Source organism: Vicugna pacos, chromosome 8 (assembly GCF_048564905.1).
Source record: "Vicugna pacos chromosome 8, VicPac4, whole genome shotgun sequence".
In the NCBI taxonomy this organism is placed as follows: Eukaryota; Metazoa; Chordata; class Mammalia; order Artiodactyla; family Camelidae; genus Vicugna; species Vicugna pacos.
Window position 1 is genome coordinate 70,610,274 of NC_132994.1, and position 17,815 is coordinate 70,628,088.

At 52.9% G+C, this 17,815-nt stretch overlaps 1 protein-coding gene across 4 annotated transcripts in view; it reads left to right on the top strand.

Annotated features, from left to right (window-relative positions):
* Positions 1 to 17,815, top strand: part of SYNJ2 (synaptojanin 2) — an 87,532-nt gene that overhangs the window by 29,611 nt on the left and 40,106 nt on the right. For all 4 annotated transcript variants that reach the window (XM_072966115.1, XM_072966116.1, XM_031679843.2 and 1 more), the window contains exons 3-5: positions 5,202 to 5,472; positions 9,640 to 9,865; positions 16,109 to 16,192. In XM_072966115.1, the coding sequence (XP_072822216.1) occupies positions 5,202 to 5,472; positions 9,640 to 9,865; positions 16,109 to 16,192 (581 nt within the window). The remainder of the gene's footprint in view (positions 1 to 5,201; positions 5,473 to 9,639; positions 9,866 to 16,108; positions 16,193 to 17,815) is intronic.

Sequence of the window (17,815 nt, forward strand, 5' to 3'; positions counted from 1 at the left end):
TGTTTACAAATCTGAGAGGATCCTGTACAAGCAGACAGGAAGGTGAGCTGGTCTGTAGGCACCCAGGGTTGAGATCCCCACGAACCTGGCTGGGGAGAGAACGCTGAGGCTGAACACACACAGAGAAATTCCAGCCCAGACCATGCCCAGCATTGTCCCTGAATGAACAAACCATTGTGTCTGTGTGTGACTCATTGTGACCCCACAATGACGAATGGCCACAGCCAGATAAGACTGCTACTGCAGGGTCCAGGTTTCTACCGAGCAGCTCTGATGCGGAGCTGAGCTGTGAGGCAGCCCTCTTGAGGGAGAGGATTACTAAGTTGATATTGAGGTTTAGGAGTTATTTTTAAAAATTGCGGTAAAATATATGTAAGATAAAATTTACCCTTTTAACCAATTTTAAGTGTACAGCTCAGTGGCATTAAGGGCATTCACATTGTTGTGCAGCCATCACCACCATCCATCTCTAGAACTTTCTTCATCTTCCCAGACTGAAACCCTTTCCCATTAGATGGTTCATATAGCGAGGTGGTGGGACTCCATTGCTCCACTCTGCTCAGGCTGCCTCTGTGAGCACGTGTGACCCCCTCTGGTTCTGAGATGTCCTTTGGCCTGTGACTCACTGCTTGCCCTCCCCACACCCTCACCTGACTCTGGCCTGCGACCTCTGACCCAGGCGTGGTCGTGCTTCGGCCAGAGCCCCGGAACCAGAGTGTTGGAGCTGGAAGGGATGGGGTGCCAATCTGATACCCAGAGAGGATAGGAAACTTACTAGAGGCCACCCCCCAGGCCACTGGAGGTGTTCAGAGCCCAGAGCCCTGTCTTCTGAGGCCAAGGCAAGCTTGAGTTTTGTCTTCTCTTGCTATAAGATCCCAACTGGTTTCCAGCATCTGGACTTGGCCTTGACTAATGATTTCTGAGACCCCTTCCCCACCATTGCCAGGCCCACTTTACTTCTGGGCCCTGAGAAAAGTGAGCCTGCCCTACTGAAAACAGCTTAGATCCCGTGCTCCAGGTGACATCACAGGGTATTTCTCGTGTGCTGGGGCAGGTGAGTCCCTCCAGCCTCACTTCAGCCCCTAGAGATGCGTCCTCTGGGAGACCACAGGCCGACACTGTACTGACAGTCCTGCAGCCTCCTGCAGCACATGAGAGCACACAAGGGCACAGGACAGGTAGACTGGGTCAAGACAGTACTGGCGTGATGGGAAACCACCTACTGGGCTGGGCAGGCCGGGCGGGGCCCCCTCCTGGGGAGGCAGAGGCCTAGTGCGTTTCTGGGGTCACAGAGACTGTCCGCGGTACACGGACATGATTGGGCCCGAGGAAAACAATTTCCAGGTCCTCAACTCCTTCCAGTACTCATTTTGCCTAAAGATGTCCTGTGATGAGGGGCTGGTTTCTCATCCTCCCTGTTCCATCCACAACCATCCTTCTCCCATCTCACCTTTCCCCTACCCAGAATCTGACCGCAATGTGTTGCTCCGGAAAGTAAATGCCTCTAGGATGCCAAGCAAAGGCACAGTTCAAAGTACTGGCAGCAGTTGAGGAAGTCAGTCACCTCAATGACCACTAGGTAACAAATTTATTTATAAGTCAGGTGACAGTCCATCGTTTGCTTTCCACAAAATTGAATAAGTAATTGTGGTATCAGCTGACAGCATTAACAGTAATTTTGTCAATAGATCATTGTGATTTTTTTCAACATGTAACTCAGAAAGACTTTAAAGAATTGAGTGGCATTTCTGTAATGACACCCTTTCTATTCCTATCTATTTTTGTGTGTGAATAAATTGCCTCAATGTTTACATCTGGGAAAATGAAAAACAGAACTACAATTGGTATGAAACCTAGTTTCATTCCATCAATAAATAATATTTACCCATGAAATAGCCGTCCCCTCCATCTCATTAAGAGGAGCTTTTCCAACAAATCTTTACTTTTTTTGTTAAATGATTATTTAGCAAAATGTTTCATTTACAATGTTTGACCAGTCATGTACTAAAAGTCATTACAGGGGTCAGAAAATAGCTCAGTGGTAGAGTGCGTGCTTAGCATGCACGAGGTCCTGGGTTCAATACCCAGTATCTCCATTTAAAAAAAAAGAAATAAAAATTTTTAATTACAAATAAAAAGTCATTGCAATGATAAGTCAAGCCAGAAGAAACTCTCTAAAGACTTTGAGCTTTAGGATCAAATTACTGTACAGTTTGATCGGATGATCACTACAAGGCATGGAAGCACAAGATGTTATGTTAGGATGAAATGTGGGGAAAGTGGACTGGAAATGAGTAGAAATCCCATCTGTTAAAGAAGATCTTCATGGATCCTTTTAAACAATAGATGATGATGAATGTAAATCACCATCTAGAATCCACGGGATATAAGTAAAGAGGCCCACAAGGGTTTTCTTTTTACATGTCAATATTTAGCATATGCTGGAAAATATTACTGACAACTGTTTAAACTAATGATGAAAATTTCCGATACCAGTTTGAACACGAGGGATGCACTGGTCAACTGCACTCTTAAGGAGACACAGCAAAGTGGTTGGAGGCTGCCAGACCTTAGGGCTGGATGGAGTCTGGGCTCCGTGAGACCCACGTTTGCATTTTAGGTCCAACACAGACCAACCGTGCATGGGGCAGGCGATTCAGCTTCCTGGGGACAGCCCCTCCTGTGTACAGTGGCAATCCTATTAGGCAGGTCAGCCATCCTTCTGCAAGGACGTGGTTAAGAGCACCAGCTCTGGAGCCAGACTTGGCTTGAGTAACTTGCCCAGGTGGGACAGCCGCAAAGTGGATTCGAATCTCAGCTCCCCACTGTGTCACCTTGGCCAGGCTCCTTAACATCCCTGTGCCTCCGTCTCCCTCCCTGTAAAATGGGACTAAAAATGGGGCCTCCCCATGGGAGGAAGTTTGTGGAACCCTGCCTGACACACGGTAAGCACTGCCCTGAGGATTAACTGTCACTGAAGCATCTGCTTCCAACGTGCTGCCATGTGCTGGCTCCTCTTACTCACCTGCACCCTCTCCTGAGCCCCTCGTCCTGGGACTCAGGAGCCTGAATCCCCTTTGTTCTCATTTATTTCAAGAGCCTTTTCGTGCCTGCTGCAGCATGCCCTCCCGGGCCTCCCCCGGGCCGCTGCCCGGCACAGGAAGTGCCTACTGCCTTAAAGCAACCTGGGACTCTTGCCAGGGACTCTGTCCGCCCACGCAGAGGCTGTTGAGGAAGTGGTACTAGAAGTCAGCTTCACGACTCAGATGGAGAGACGTAAAGTAAAGTTTTCCATGCCCCTCCTTGAACCCACCGCCTCCGGGGTCTAATCTTGGGCTTGCAGCCCAGACCACGGGGCTGTCCTTCGGCCACTGCAAGGGGACCGTTCTTGAACTCTGCTTGTCTCTGCACTGAGCCCATCAGAAGAGGCAGATGGGGTGCCTGGGCGTTGGTTCTAGCACAGGCTGTGGGAATATTTGCACTCGTGAGGCTGACATTTGAGGACGTCAACCCCGCCTGTCTTCTAGAAATGATGCCTGTTCTACTTAAGACCCTCAGCCCCCGACACCTGTCACTGTCCACAGCATAACTGCCTTGTTCTTATGTTGTTTCAAAATGGTGTCCTGGTCATCTTATTGGAGAGGGGGGATGTGAGCCAGGATTGTCGCCTGTAGGACACTCCCCCCACCCCCACCCCACCAGCAGGCATGGTACAAGTGGTGACCTGTTTGTCGAATGAAGGGATAGTTAATAAAAACCAGACATTACTGGCCCCAGCAGCACTCTTCTTCCTACTAAGTGTGGGGCAGGCGAGCGGTGGAATTGGCAGTCTCGGGGCCTTAGCAGAGAATCCAGAGATCTAGGAACATTGACCACCATCGCTCCAGGTAATGACTGCTGATCACAAGGAGAACGTCGTGCTGGGAACGGGTCCCTTAAACCTCAGTGGGAGTGGGAGGTGTGTCCTCTGGACGGGAACCACACCAGCCCCTAAAGGCCAGGTACTCACCCGAGTTGTCTCTTGGGCCTCCTTCTAAAGTGAGGATGGTGGGGCAGTGGGGATGTGGAACAGAAAATAGCCACGGATGGCGTGGAGGGGTCCCCAGAGAGATGTGTCTCCTTCTGGCAATAGGGTCACGATGGTCTGGGTAACCTTTCGCAGAGGGCAGGGGAGGCTCGAGCTGCTCTCTTGCGAGCTCATTTAGGAAGAGTTGATCAAACACTTGCCGTGCGAAGTGCTGGGGTGACAGGATAAAACAATCGGACAGAGCTCTGACCCTATGGAACCCCAATATGCCGGGGGACACCGACAGGGAAGGAAGGTATTAGCTTTGCATGCGACAAGGGCTAACAGGGATGCTGTTGGCACTTAGAAGGGGCAACTAGCAGTGTCTCAGGAGAGCAGGGAAGGCTCCCTGGAGGAGGTGCTGCCGACTTGAACCCAGAAGGGTGGAGAAGAGTTTCTTCTGGCAAGAGGGGTGGGCAGAGGCATGGGGAAAGTCTATAAAGGGTAGAGCGAGGAAGTGAACTGGGAGGGGGCTATGGAAGGCCTCGCTAGCAGAGGCCCCGGGGCTCCAGGGCACATTTGAGGAGCCACAGAGACAGCCCGTGAAAGCTGTAGGACCGTGGGTGCTACAGACGGGGAGGGACAGGAGGACAGTGCGCGGGGCTGGGTGGGAGGTCCCACGTTAGCCTTGTGGGCCAGTGGGAGCCTGAAGGATTTCAGCAAAGGAAAGAGGGCTGTGATCAGGCAGGGGTGAGAGCACTCCAGTGACAGAGCGTGGAGGACTGACCCCCCGCTGGGGACCCCGAGTCAGGCAGCTGTTGAGGATTCGTGGAGAGGTGGATGGGAGAGGCTGGAGTGGCAGCTGTGGGGAGGGCTGTGGGCTGGGCAGGCTCCAGGCGGTGCCTCCGGACCCCGGAAGGTAGCAGGTCACCTGTGCTTGTTAGGCACCTACGGCTGGCCCAGCCCTGGAGGCCTGGTGGGGCCCAGAATTCTCGTTTCTAGCAGGCTCCAGGGGTCTCTGGGCAGGGGCCACAGCTCCAGGCTTCAGGCTCAGGTGACGTGAGGGGCCCTGGGCTGCCAGGGAGTGAACAGGATGTCTGTGGTCGCAGCAGGAAGCTGGGCTGTGTGGCCCCGTGTTACCGCAAGCTGCCCTGCCCATGTGATCCTCAGCTCCCGTGTCTCCTTTCCCTCCCAGGTGGCACCTCCCTGAGCTTCCTGGTTTTGGTGACAGGCTGCACGTCTGTGGGCAGAATTCCGGAGGCCGAAATCTACAAAATCACTGCCACCGACTTTTACCCTCTTCAGGAAGAGGCCAAGGAGGAGGACCGCCTCACAGCCTTGAGGAAGATCCTCAACTCAGGGGTCTTCTACTTTGCGTGGCCCAATGACGGGTCTCACTTCGACCTCACCGTCCGGGCGCAGAAGCAGGGTGATGACAGCTCCGAGTGGGGGAACTCCTTCTTCTGGTGAGGGCCCCGGGCCCAGGTCTCCTGCCCCCAGCTCACTCGGGGGGTGGGCTCTAATGGGCGCCTGCATCCTCTGTCTCAGCTTTGCATCCCCTCCAGGCGTATGGGTTTCTGAGAGCTGGGATCTGTGCCCACTTGCTCTCCGCACAGCAAGAGGAAAACTAGCCCCGCTCCCCACCCGGGGTCAGGGAGGCTGTTCAAAGTGGTCTAATGTAGACTTAGGAAGGCAGATCTGCTCCGTAAGTAAAGAGCATAAGGGCCAACATCTGCCTGTGCTTCCTAAGAGCCTGGGCACATGCTCAGTGCATCCCTGGTCCCTCCTGGTCCCCTCAGTTCCCCTGGTTACTCATCAGCACACAGATATTTACCACTGACGTATATAAAGCACTTATGTTCCAGCCACTAAATTCTCTGCCGGTCATAGCTCACATAACCCTCCTAGTAAGCTATGAGGTAGGGTCTGTTGTCCCCATTTTACAGGTAAGGAGACTGAGGCTTGAACTACTGAGGGAATTTGAACCCAGGCATCCTGGCTCTGGATCCCATGTTGTTAATCACAAAACTAAATCAGCCACATCAACAGCAAATGGAGTCATCCTGCCAAGGTGACGGGCAGGAATGTGAGGATATGACTGGAGGCCCGGGCAAAAGTGGGTGGGTTTCTGTGCGTGTAGGGTCACCTGATGACAAGCTAAGTGTGGATGATCATATAAATATGTAAATTATCTATTTCTCTTTCAGGGCCCTGGGGGCCAGGACCCTTGACAGTGCTGGGAAAGGGAGGGGGAACTCAGTGCTTTACATGCAATGCTGCTGTTCCCTTGAGATTTACCCGGAGACTCGTGAGAAGGGAGTCAGAGCAGAAGCGATGGAAATCCTGCTGTAGAAATGGTCCCAGTATACTTCACATAATGAGATGTTCTTCAATTCCAGTGTTGGTCTGTGGGGCTACACCAGTGTCCAGCCCTGAGGCAGGATGGGTGAGGTTATATATGCCCTTTATTTGTGCCACCCTCCCTTTGCCCAAATGTAAGAGGCCATAGGTTTCCATCACCAGATGAATGTTCTTTCTCCTTGGTGCTTCGGACCCCCACAGGTGAAGTTCCGACTTCCGTTTGGAGAAAGAGGGTTGCCACCACATCCTTCCATGTGTCCCAGTGCTCCTTGCCCCCCCCCCCCGGATTTGTTGAGTTTTGGGGGCAGAAGTGTGCTCAGACTTGAAGCATGTGAGTCTCCTTGTTAAAATGGAGATGCTGATTGAGCAGGCCTGGGCTGGGGTCTGAGGCTCGGCATTTCTAGCAAGGCACGGATGGTGGCACCAGTGCTGCTGGTTGACAGGTCCAGGGGATGGTGTGTCTGTGACTGGCTAGTTCCATTTTGCAGGTGCATGTGCCCCTGAGGGTGGCCGAGCTCAGGGACGCAGCGGCTGTGGATCATGAGCGGTCTTAGTCCACAGAGCTGTTCTCAGCTGGGACTGTCTGAGAGCAGAGGCCGGAGGTCTCCGCGGCCGTAATGTTCCTTGGAAAAGCACAGGGTTGAAGGCGCTGCCTGGGGAATCGAGATGGCCCCTGTAACTGCTTTTTCCAGGCCCCCTTGCACCAGCTCTGTTTGGAGATTTGAGGGACACAAAGAAGAGTAAGACAAAGCAGAGATTCATGGAGTGAAGGCTGAGAGTGGCTTGGGAAAGGGGGAGGCCCCAAGTGGACGCAGGACTAAGAAGAGTTGGAGAGAAGCCTGCTCCGGGGGGCGCTAGGCTGCCGGCCCATCCCAGGGCACCCAGGGAGCTGACCACAGCTGAGTCGGCCCCAGCCGTGTGCTTACAGTCCTGATTGCCTACACCCACCATTTTGGGTGCTGTGTTCAAGGTCTGAGCCCACATCAGGCGTCCAATGGGGTCCACCATGAACGTGGCTGGTGAAGGAGGGAGAGTGTATGGCGGTGTGCAGTCACTTTTCTGGGCTGGTTACTGTTCACCACCGGTAATTGCTTCCCAGTACAATCAAGTCCTGGAAGGAAACTCGAGCTGTTTTCCTTTATGGACTTGGGTTTCTTCCTTCAAGGATACGAGTGGTCCTCCCACAGGGGGTCAGTCCAGCGTGAGTACAAACAGGGAGTACTCAGAGCTGTCCATTGGCGCAGGGGTCCTTCTCCTGACCCCTGGTGACTGATGGTGGCTGTAGCTGTGTGGCTGGAAAACGCTGGAATATTCTGGAGGCTTTGCCTTGATGCCACATGCAGCTCTGATACGTCAATTACTAAAGCGGGCTTATTACCTGAATTGTAGCCAGTGATTCAGAAGAGGGAAATGTGTTTTTGTAAAGCAATGCTTCATGCTCATGTCAACTGAAAAAAAAAAAAAAGCACAGCCTGAAAGTTGAGAGTTATGCTTTATTTGGCGAACTTTGTGAGGACTTCAAGCCCGAGAGACAGCCTCTCAGATAGCAATAAGGGACTGTTCTGAGGAGGTAAGGGAAGAGGCAGAATGTATGGGAGTCTGCAACAAAGACCAAAGGTAGTGGGAGCACCAAAAGATTACTGTTAGTTAAAGAAAATCAAATATCTCAAGTTGAGGAATTTGGCCTTTCTCTGTGGATGGGGAGGTGCAGGAGTCTGGGCTTGTTGAAATCATTCCTTTGATGTGCACCTCAGATTATCCAGGGGCAGATATCCTGTCCTTTCCCATCCCAAGCCCCTCTGGGAGCACGGCTGAGGGCTTGGCAGCAGGCCTGCCCCTTTGTCTCCATCCTGGTTCCCTCAGGGCTCACCGTAGGGGCAGCTGGAGTGGCTTGATGGCTGTGACTTCCTTGTTTACTGATACGGTGGGCACCGTTTTCATTCACACTCAGCCAGACCAGTGCTTGGTATGAGAGCTCAGATATGGTCCTGCTCCCTGAGGGGGTGTCTCTTAGCACCACGCGGTCCCAGTTTCCATCTGGGAGGCTGGCCTGAGAGCAGGGAGTGGCTGCTTTGAGAAGCCGCTGACTGGGACACACTTCTCCAGAAATGAGTGAGAGCTGCTACCCTTGAGGAAGGCTCAGAGCAGGAATGGTGCTGCCTTTTTAAAACAAATAGGGCATTGTGATCTAGATTTGCTCACTGACCTGTATGAGCCTCCCGGGGAGCGGGTTAGGGGTCTCAGAACGGCACTGCCTGGGTCCCCGGCATGACCTCTGTGGAGCTCGGAAGCAGTCTGAGGTCCATACACCCACTCCGAGGCTCCACAGCTCAGAGCAACCACTGACCTGCTCAGTAAGTTCCAGTGGGTGTTGGGGAGATCCAGTGACTGGAAGATGAGAGAAGAGTGTGGCTTGCACAGGTGCAGCCATAAAGGTAGGAGAGGCTCAGGGTGAAGAGCACAGCTCCCGGCTCCAGACTGCCGCTTACTGGCTCCATGATCTTGGGCAAGTACTTCATCTCTGTGCCTCAGTTTCTTCATCTGTAAAATGGGGTAAATGATACTACCTCTTCCATAGGGCTGTTTCAAGGAGGAAGTGAGTTGATCCATCCCAGAGTACTTAGAATGGTGCTCGGTGCCCTTGATCAACGTTGGCTGCCATCCCCATCATTCTCATCATGGACGTGAGACCCAGGACAATCCACTGGGTGTGGGGAGGAAACACTGCAACCTTCATTACATTTTATGTTCATCTCTTCCTTTTTTATTTACTTTGGATTGCTTCATAATGCTCTCATTATATTCACCTTGTGGGATTTGTATATAATTTGAATAAGCTTGCATATATGTAATTATTTTTATCATGTATCATTATTCTTTCATCATAAAATGTGATTAAATTTTATCAATAGGATTTATGATCAAAAAATGCAGAGAACACTGGTGTAAACAATGACTCCTCTGAGATTCCCTGAGAGGCAGGTGATTGACTCACACCTGCACGTGGCTTCCTGTCACTGATATTGACACCCGAGAGTAGCTTCGGGAAGGGACTTAAAGCCCTTTGCTGCTGCGGGCGTCTCTGTGGCCCTGCTGTCTGAGGCATCTCTAAAGCACATGAACATCCCAGGGCACATGTCCCAGGTGCAGAGTTCACAGGGAATGAGCAGTGTGGGAATGCTGGCCCCCAGGCCCCTCCCCCTGCTTGCTCTGGGCACAGTGTTTCCTGGACGATGTGAGGCGACCCCAGTCGCTGTGGGGCTGTTTTGCAGGAACCAGCTGTTACACGTGCCCCTGAGGCAGCACCAGGTGAGCTGCTGTGACTGGCTGCTGAAGGTCATCTGCGGGGTGGTGGCCATCCGCACGGTGTATGCCTCTCACAAGCAGGCCAAGGCCTGCCTCATCTCCCGCATCAGCTGCGAGCGCGCCGGCGCTCGCTTCCACACCCGCGGCGTGAATGACGACGGCCATGTGTCCAACTTCGTGGAGACAGAGCAGGTCAGTGCCCAGGCCAGCCGGTGGCGCCCAATGGTTCAGCTCGGTTGCACTCGGGCACACATGTTTCTACTCCGGGGTTATTGGAGGCAGTTTCTGATGAACGTGACTCCTCACTCTCACAGAACAGAACCTGTCACTGGGGCTCTGTCTGCAAATGTGGCCTCTGCTTTGCATTGTGTAGCTTTTCTGATTCATTTCTCATGCTGGGAAAATGCTGCATTGTGAGCTATTTTCAGCTGAAAAGAAGCAGGTATTTTTGCCCTAATTGTGAAGGAGGGGCAGTTATTCAGAGAGCAGCTGATGGATGAACCAATAGGATTTGAAAATCTTTAAAAAGAAATTTTTGGTGGGGGAGGTAATAAGGTTTTATTTTTTTGAAGGAGGTACTGGGGGTCGAACCTAGGACCTCGTGCATTGCTAAGCATGCACTCTACCACTGAGCTATATATACCCTCCTCGCTGCAAAAGCTTTCTAAGACCAAAGTAAGTAGATCAGTGATGGACGGATGAGAGAAGAAACAGTTATTTTTCATTCTAAATCAAGGGAAGCTTCCTCCTAGAAGCAGGTCTCAGCAGCTGGGAGTTGTGGAATCTGCATGCTGGGCGGCAGTTGCTGTCAGCTCCGTGGAATAGAACCATCTGCTTAACTTCTCATTGGCTTTTTCTCCCCCTGAATTTTGTCCTCATTCCTAGAGATGTTGTCTTAACAACTGCTTTACTTTTTCTACCATGCGACCTGTAGGATAATACCGCCGTGCAGACTAACAGGTGGAATAAATCATAAAGGAAAGCCTGTGAAAGGCGCAGGTGCGGTATCGCTGTGGGTGTCAGGCTGCAAACAGCCTGTGTTTACTTAGTGCTGATGTGGCTTTGCATCCCCTCTTACTGCTGCAGCTGTGAGAGGTGTGTCCTACGGGGACTTGAGCCAATTGAATTCAGCACAGATTTGCCTTCTGTGTGGGAGCTGCACCTGCCTGGGCTCTCAGAGAGGAGGAGGGTCCTTTGGGGTCAGACGCCAAGTAGGGATGTTGGACAGAAGCCTAAAGGTGGGCAGGAGGGGCAGTTCCTTGCCTGCGACTTTGGCTCACGTTGTCTGCTCCCCTGCACCTGGACGAGGCTGGCAGATAAGTATCTGGTTAAAAATGACAGAAAATGGCTGGAGGCTTTTTTTTCCCCCTTATTCCCGTCTATGTGATGGAAATAGCTTCCTCATATCTCATGCCCCACCTTCCTTACCACTTTCCACCCCTGTCTTTATCCTTGTATTATTTATTGGCCTTCAGACCGTTTCAGTTCATCCCACAGATCTTCATTATTTATCACCTGGGTGGTCTGGGCTGGGTGCTGTGCTGGGAACTGGGGGGCCAAAGGTGCCAAGCATATTTGTACAAAGCAAAACACCAGACGGTGAACCTGGTAACTAAACCAAATTTAAGAGGTTTTCCCCGGGCGGCCCGTGCGGCTCAGCCCTGCTCCCCATCCAGCCCTTGGGCAGAGAGCAGTTTGTTTGGTGCTCCCCAGAGTTTTGGATTCCAACCAGTTTTTTTTAAAAATTGGGGTCTCATCTACTGTGTCTTGTCGAGTAAGTCACTGGGAAAGTCCTTATCACTGTCTGTCTGTTCCTAAAAGATGAGAAGGCAGTAGTGGCTTCCTGGGGCTCCTGTGACAAGTACCGCAAAATTGGGAGGGGGTGCTTAAAACAACCGAAACGTATTGTCTCACAGTTCTGGAGGCCAGAGCCCGAAGTCAAGGCATGAGCAGAGCTCCCTCCGTCGCCCCTGGGGGCGGGTCCTCCCTGCTCTTACAGCTTCCGGTGGCGGGGCTGGCAGTGTCCCTTGTCTCTGCCTCCATCTTCACGTGGAGGCTTCTCCCCACGTGCGTCTTTCTCCCTTCTCATAAGGACACCCGTCATTTGGATTAAGGGCCCATCCTTCTCCAGCCTCACCTTCTGAACTAATCACATCTGCAAAGGCTCTTATCTCCAAAGAAGGTCAGGTTCCGGGGTGCTGGCGGTTAGGACTTCAACACAGCTTTCTGGGGGATAGTTCAGTCCATCACAAGCACATCATTGGACGTTGCTAGACTAGGACTGTCCTTAAGTGCGGCCCCTATAGCTTTATGAAAAGTCTCCCTGTTGTCCTTGCTTTTCTCGTTTTTCTGCAGACTAGGGTTGGGCCTTTGCTCCGGCTGCTTCACCTCAGTTTGCCTGGTGACTTGGGCTTGTCGCCTGTGCGCGCACCTCAGGGCTGCGGCTGGGGGCGGGGCCTTGTCCGCTCCAGCACCTTAGAGGCGCCAGCGGCCCGCCCCTCAGCTCCTGGCGCCTGCAGCCCCGCTGCTGCCTAAATTGCCTTCACCTGCCTCCCTTCCTGGGCGTAGGGAGGGGTTTCTTGACTCCTGCAACCCTTGTGGCCTTCGGAGTTGTGTTTTTCCTCCCTTTCCTCCTCCGGGCTGTGTTCTGGGTGAGGCCTCACCTCAGCTTTGCTCCCAGGAGCAGCGGGTGAGCTGACAGGTACAGTGCCCACTGCTGTCCCACCCGGGCCGAGGGGCTGCCAGCGAGCCCCAGGGTGATTTTGTTTTCACGGACACATACAGGGCAGGAGGTCGCAGCCTTGCACCCAAAGCAGTTCCTTGTGGGGTGCCTCTGCTTCAGGCTGCTCCGCACTGACATGTGCTCTCCGCTGCAGGAAGGAGGAGCCCAGATCCAGGCCCCTAAACAGCGTGATGCCCTGGCTAGAGGGAGCAGGGAAGGCGGCCACAGGGGAGGAGAGGGGGCGTTTCCCAGAGCTGATTCCAGGGTTGTCCTTGCAAATCCTGAGCCCCTCGGCCGAATCTGATTAAGAGCCTGCCAGGTGGGAACCCAGCAGGAATGAGACAGACCAGCTGGCCCTCGCAGACAGGCAGCTTCACGCTCCAGAGGGGCCTCCCACAGTCAGTGCTCAGCCGCAGCCCTCCTGCCTAAAGAGAGACGGAAGGATAGCAGAGCAAGTGAGGGCCGGGAGAGGCCTGTGTGATGGGGTAGGACCTTGGAGATCGGAGCCATCGGAGGACAAGGGGGATGGACCAAAGGAGGTGGGGAGTCACAGAGGAGGACCCTGGGAGGTAGGGAGCGGCAAAGGAGGAGGAGGAGGACCCTAGGAGGTCGAGAGCTGCGGAGGAGGACCCAGGGAGGTGGGGAGCCGCGGAGGGAGAGGAAGACACAGGTAAAATCGAGGAGACCTTTGAAGGCGAGCACTTCTTTGGAAAGCATCCTACTGACAGACGTCCTGATGGCATAGCTGTGATGGAACACGAGCCACTGCCTGACACCAGCTCCAGGCAGTGTCCACCGCAGCTGCATCACCCCCTTTTCTAAAAGGTTTATGGATGCAGGAGCAGACGTGGCTGAAGGGAAGAAGCTGCTCCCAGAGGTACAAGAAACTCGTGTTGCTCCCACTCGTACAAGCCACTTGCTGTCTGTCTCTGAAATCACGGGGTTCTGTTGATGGCTCTTTGTAGCAGCAGAGGTGCTTAGACTGATCTGAGTTGTTTTTTGTAAAACACAAAAATCTTTCTTGAAGTGGAATACACACTTCCCAGTGTTCCTGCTGAGAGGCAGCTCTGCCTCCCTCTTGTCCTGGCCACTTCCGAGGGAGGGTTCCTAAGGGTGTGTCAGAGATGGGAGCTGAGGGATGCTGAGCTCAGGGAGGCAGTCAGGGAGGCAGACTCACAGGGAGCCGGAGGGAGACTGCCTGTGGCCTTGTTGAGGTTTGCCACTTAGGACTTCTGGGAGCCGATGCGTTGGGATGCTGTCCTGGGGCCGAGTGTGCCTTCCATGTGTGGTCTTGGTGGCTTTGCTTATGGTGATAGAGCAGATTGTGCGTCGCATCCTGAGGTCTTCAAATCAGAGTGAGTCAGCAGAGTGAGGCTGGTTCATTCAGGCAGCAAAGTATCACCTGCTTTATGACCTGGTGTCTAGAGAAACGGCGAGGTCTGAAACCCCGGGTCCACGCCCGAGGGTGGCAGGCGGTGAACTCAAGGCGTTGGTACCCACCCCCTGGTGGGAAGGAGCCTGGCGGGGACAGCTCGGCGCCTCTTGTGGTTGCTCGCAGGTCACCTCCAGCCTGTTCCCCCTGTTAAGGGGCTGAGACTCCTTAGATCTTAGCCACTGGGGAGGGGGAAGTTCTGTAACAGGTGCATGGAGGTGGCTGACAGCTTGCAGTGCTGCTGTTATTCGAACAAATGATGGCACCAGGCAGAACAGGCTGGTTCCCTGACATGGGGACTCTCTGTGGGCAAATGGGCTTCTCCTGAGTCAAACTCTCAGGGAGCCAGGAAAGGGTGGTGCTCCACTCCCACCTTGCTTTTACATTTTTCCTAAGGGGAAACAAGTGTTTCTCCTCCAGGGCCGGCCGTGTGTGCGCGCACGTTTGTATGTATGGGTGTTTTGTGTGTGTGTGTGTGCGTGTGCATGCAAGCATGTCTGTGTTGTATGTGTGCACACGCATATATGTTGTGTTGCAATTGTGCTGTGTATATGCATGTGTGTGCAGGGGCATCTCTGTCTCCCTGGGAAAAAGTCTGGAGTCTTCGGCTCTGCTGGGAGCCATACCTTGTAGGCTTGCTCTGCAGCCATGACTCACCATGCAGAAAGTCCCCTTGTTTATCAAAAGAAAACAAAAGATAAGAAATAAATATTTGACTACTAGAGATAAGGCCACTGATTAATCGAGGGAGGCTGGGATGACCGTGAGTGTCCTCCCAAGAACGCAGACTTGGAAAGAACTGGTTTGCAGACACTTCATCTGGGAACAGAAGTTCAGCGGAAAGCGTTACAGAGGAAAGTGTGTGTACCCAGTGACGAGTCCTCCTGCTCTGTCCCTTTCTCTTTGTGGTTGTTGCGTTTCAGCTCCCACCCCTCTGGTCTAAAGCTATAAGCAGTGCTCTTAGCACATGTTAAAGAAAGTGAAGGGTAATAGCTCCTTAGCTTAGATCAGATCCTGGGCAATGTTAAGGGTTGTGTTTACCCAGATGTTGGCAATTCTCAGGAATCGGGACCCCCTGTGCGTGTGCCACAGGCAGCTGGGTTGTGTGCATTTAATGCCATTGTAGCCAGCGCTGCCTGCAGCCATTTAAACAACCTGCTGGCTTCTGCTGTGAGTAGAATAATGGAGAGCAACAATTTTGCTGGTTGTCAATATCTGGAAACTGACCAGTTCTTAACCCAGTACATTTTTCCTTTGGGGATTAAAGGATAGGGTTTCAGCTCAACACTGTAACTGACAGGCTCCTATAATTCCTGGAGTCCAGGGAGCCTTAGGGTCTAATGTTCAAGTCCTCCACTGCAGAATTACTAATGCATGTGTGATCTGAGTGTGATCTAGCTGCATGGAAAGCTACCCTGTAAGGGAGCAGGCCGGTAAGAACTGGAAAGGGCCAGCAGCATCGCCTTGGCCGGCCCTGCCAGGCCAGGGTAGAGTTACCCAGATAAAGGGCAGCATCTGAGAACTGCCGTGGCCTCCCCCTCGTGATGCTCAGGACTGGACTCTTTGTCCTTTTAGAACTCCTCGGCACTGCGGTGTCAGTGGGGGCCTGCAGGCAGGTGAGGAGCTGGTGCACCCCAAAACAACAGTGTGTGGGGGTGGGGAGGAGATACTTCTTTAGCTGGTAAGGGTCATCCATGTCTATACAGGTGCTGTCACACTGGAATTCGTGGAAGCTGTGTGTGGACTGTGTGGCACATTTAAGAAGACGTGGTGTAGGGCCAGGACCAACCACAAGCTTGGGTCCAGTCTTGACTTGCGTTGTCAGGTGCAGGACCGCCGAGTGCCACCAGCTAGGGCTTTTGGCTGCAGCTGGTTCATTTCACTTCCTTCAGTCCTCTTCCAGTCGCTGCCCACTACTTCGCCAGTCGACAGGGTGACAGTAGAGGAAGATCTTGGCTTAGTCCCAGAGCCCATTTGCTTGTTCCTAAAGTTGTGGTGGGGGAAGGAATTGCTGGGCTTTTCAGGGAGGTGGGGAAAGTTGTGGGAATTCCTGCCTCGCTCAGAGGCTGGTGGGCAGCCAGCAAGCCTGAGAGCGCCGGGCGGCCTGGGGGTCGGGGAGCAGCGGGGCCAGGCCCACAGAGGACAGAGGGTGCTCACGCCCCACGGTCGCCCTGCACTCTGGCTGGTGTCGGGTCTCAGGCCGCCGGATCCCGTTACCCGGCCCCAGGACACTCGGTTTCATTGAAGAATACCTTTTCCTTTCTGTCTCCCTGTGGTGCAGACGATTTACATGGATGATGGAGTGTCGTCTTTTGTCCAGATCAGAGGCTCCGTTCCACTGTTTTGGGAGCAGCCAGGGCTTCAGGTAAGTAATGAAAATGCATGTCTACGTGTATTCACTCGTTGCTTCTGAATGGCTGTGGGTTATTTCTTTCAACCCTGTTTCTCCCATGGCACAGTTCCTGGGTTTTTCCCCCAGCCCAGCTGGACTGAGCTGAGCTGTCACCGTGTGTGTGAGTGTGCACGTGTGTGTGAGTGTGCACGTGTGTGTGGTGTCGAACACAGAAACATATACTTTGTGTGTGGTTTTCCGATCATGAGCTCACTGGTGAGGTAGGAAGGTCTTTGCAGGTAAGTGGACCACATTGTGTGATTGAGTGGAGTTACTTCCAGTAAGACCCGAGTTCAGTGTGTTGAGAACGTGGCCCAAGATGCCTTTGGAGAGTTGTGACTCTCCTGGAAAGCTCTGAAAGGCTCTGGGGGCCCCAGTGGCCGTGCTGCCAGTCTGGCGTTTGGAAGTGCCTGTTGTGGGGCCACGTGAGAATTGCACAGGGCTTTCCCGTGATTTCTAAAAATATACCTTGCTGTCCCGAACAGGGCTCTGGCCGGTGCCAGAGGTATTTGGCATTCTGTCTCCTGGGAAGAGTTCAGGGTGTGGTTCCAAGAACACATTTGTCGTCAATGGAACGGCGTGCTGCCTCATTCAGTGAGTTCCTACCAGTAGGGTCATGGCCAAGTGGACCTGAGACCTCCCTCCCTGGCCAGAGGGAATGAGTGCCCTCAGAAGACCCCTCTGCCTGTGCCTCCATGGCTTTGGCTTTTCTCCCCGAGAGCTCTGTGTGAGGGCGGTGGGTCGTCAGCCAGTGGCTGAAGAGGCCCAGGGCCACCTGCCCGGTTCTTGCGCCTCTTTGACACCCGGGGGCTCATCTGCCCTTGACTTGACCCAGCATCCGCACTGGGCACTTTGTCCTCATGGCTGTCACCGTGCAGTTGGCAGCTGTGGTGAGGAACCAAGTCAGCCCTCTGGTGAGGCAGACAGATGAGTGTCTCACTTGGGCCCTGAGTTCTGTGCAAAAAAACTTTATTAACATTCAGTCTTCCCATTAGAAAGGAGGAACTAAGATGTACGAGGAACTGGTGGCATTAAGTGGTGGCAGAATGAAGCACTCCTGAGGATGGTTGTAACTGGAGATTTCCTCTGGGGCACATCCCAAAAGAGCTTTGTTCTTCAACATTTCTGTTGAGATATAATTTACATACATAAACCTCACCCATTTAAAGTGTACAATTCAATGGTTTTTAGCACATTTACAGAGTTGTGTAACCATCACCATAGTCTAAGTTTAGAACCCTCTCATCACCACTAAGAAAACCCTGGACCCACCAGCGGTCACGGCCCATCCCCTTCCCGCTCTCTGAGGCCCGGGCAACTGTTGCATCTACTTTCTGTGTCTGTAATTTGCCTCTCCTGGACATCCCAAAAGGGGTTTTGAAACCTGATTTTCTTTAGATTTAGAGTTTTCCTTCTGAAACCTCTGGAGCTCTGTATTTAGAAGATTAAAAAGCACAGATGAAACGAGCAGAATACAGGAAGGGAAGGGGGAGACCACGTCATGTGTAAGGATTCGTAAGAAACCCCCCGCTGGGGGATGGTCATGATAGAGTCTTAGAATTTGGAAAGGGCCCTTTGAAATTCACCTGTTTCACC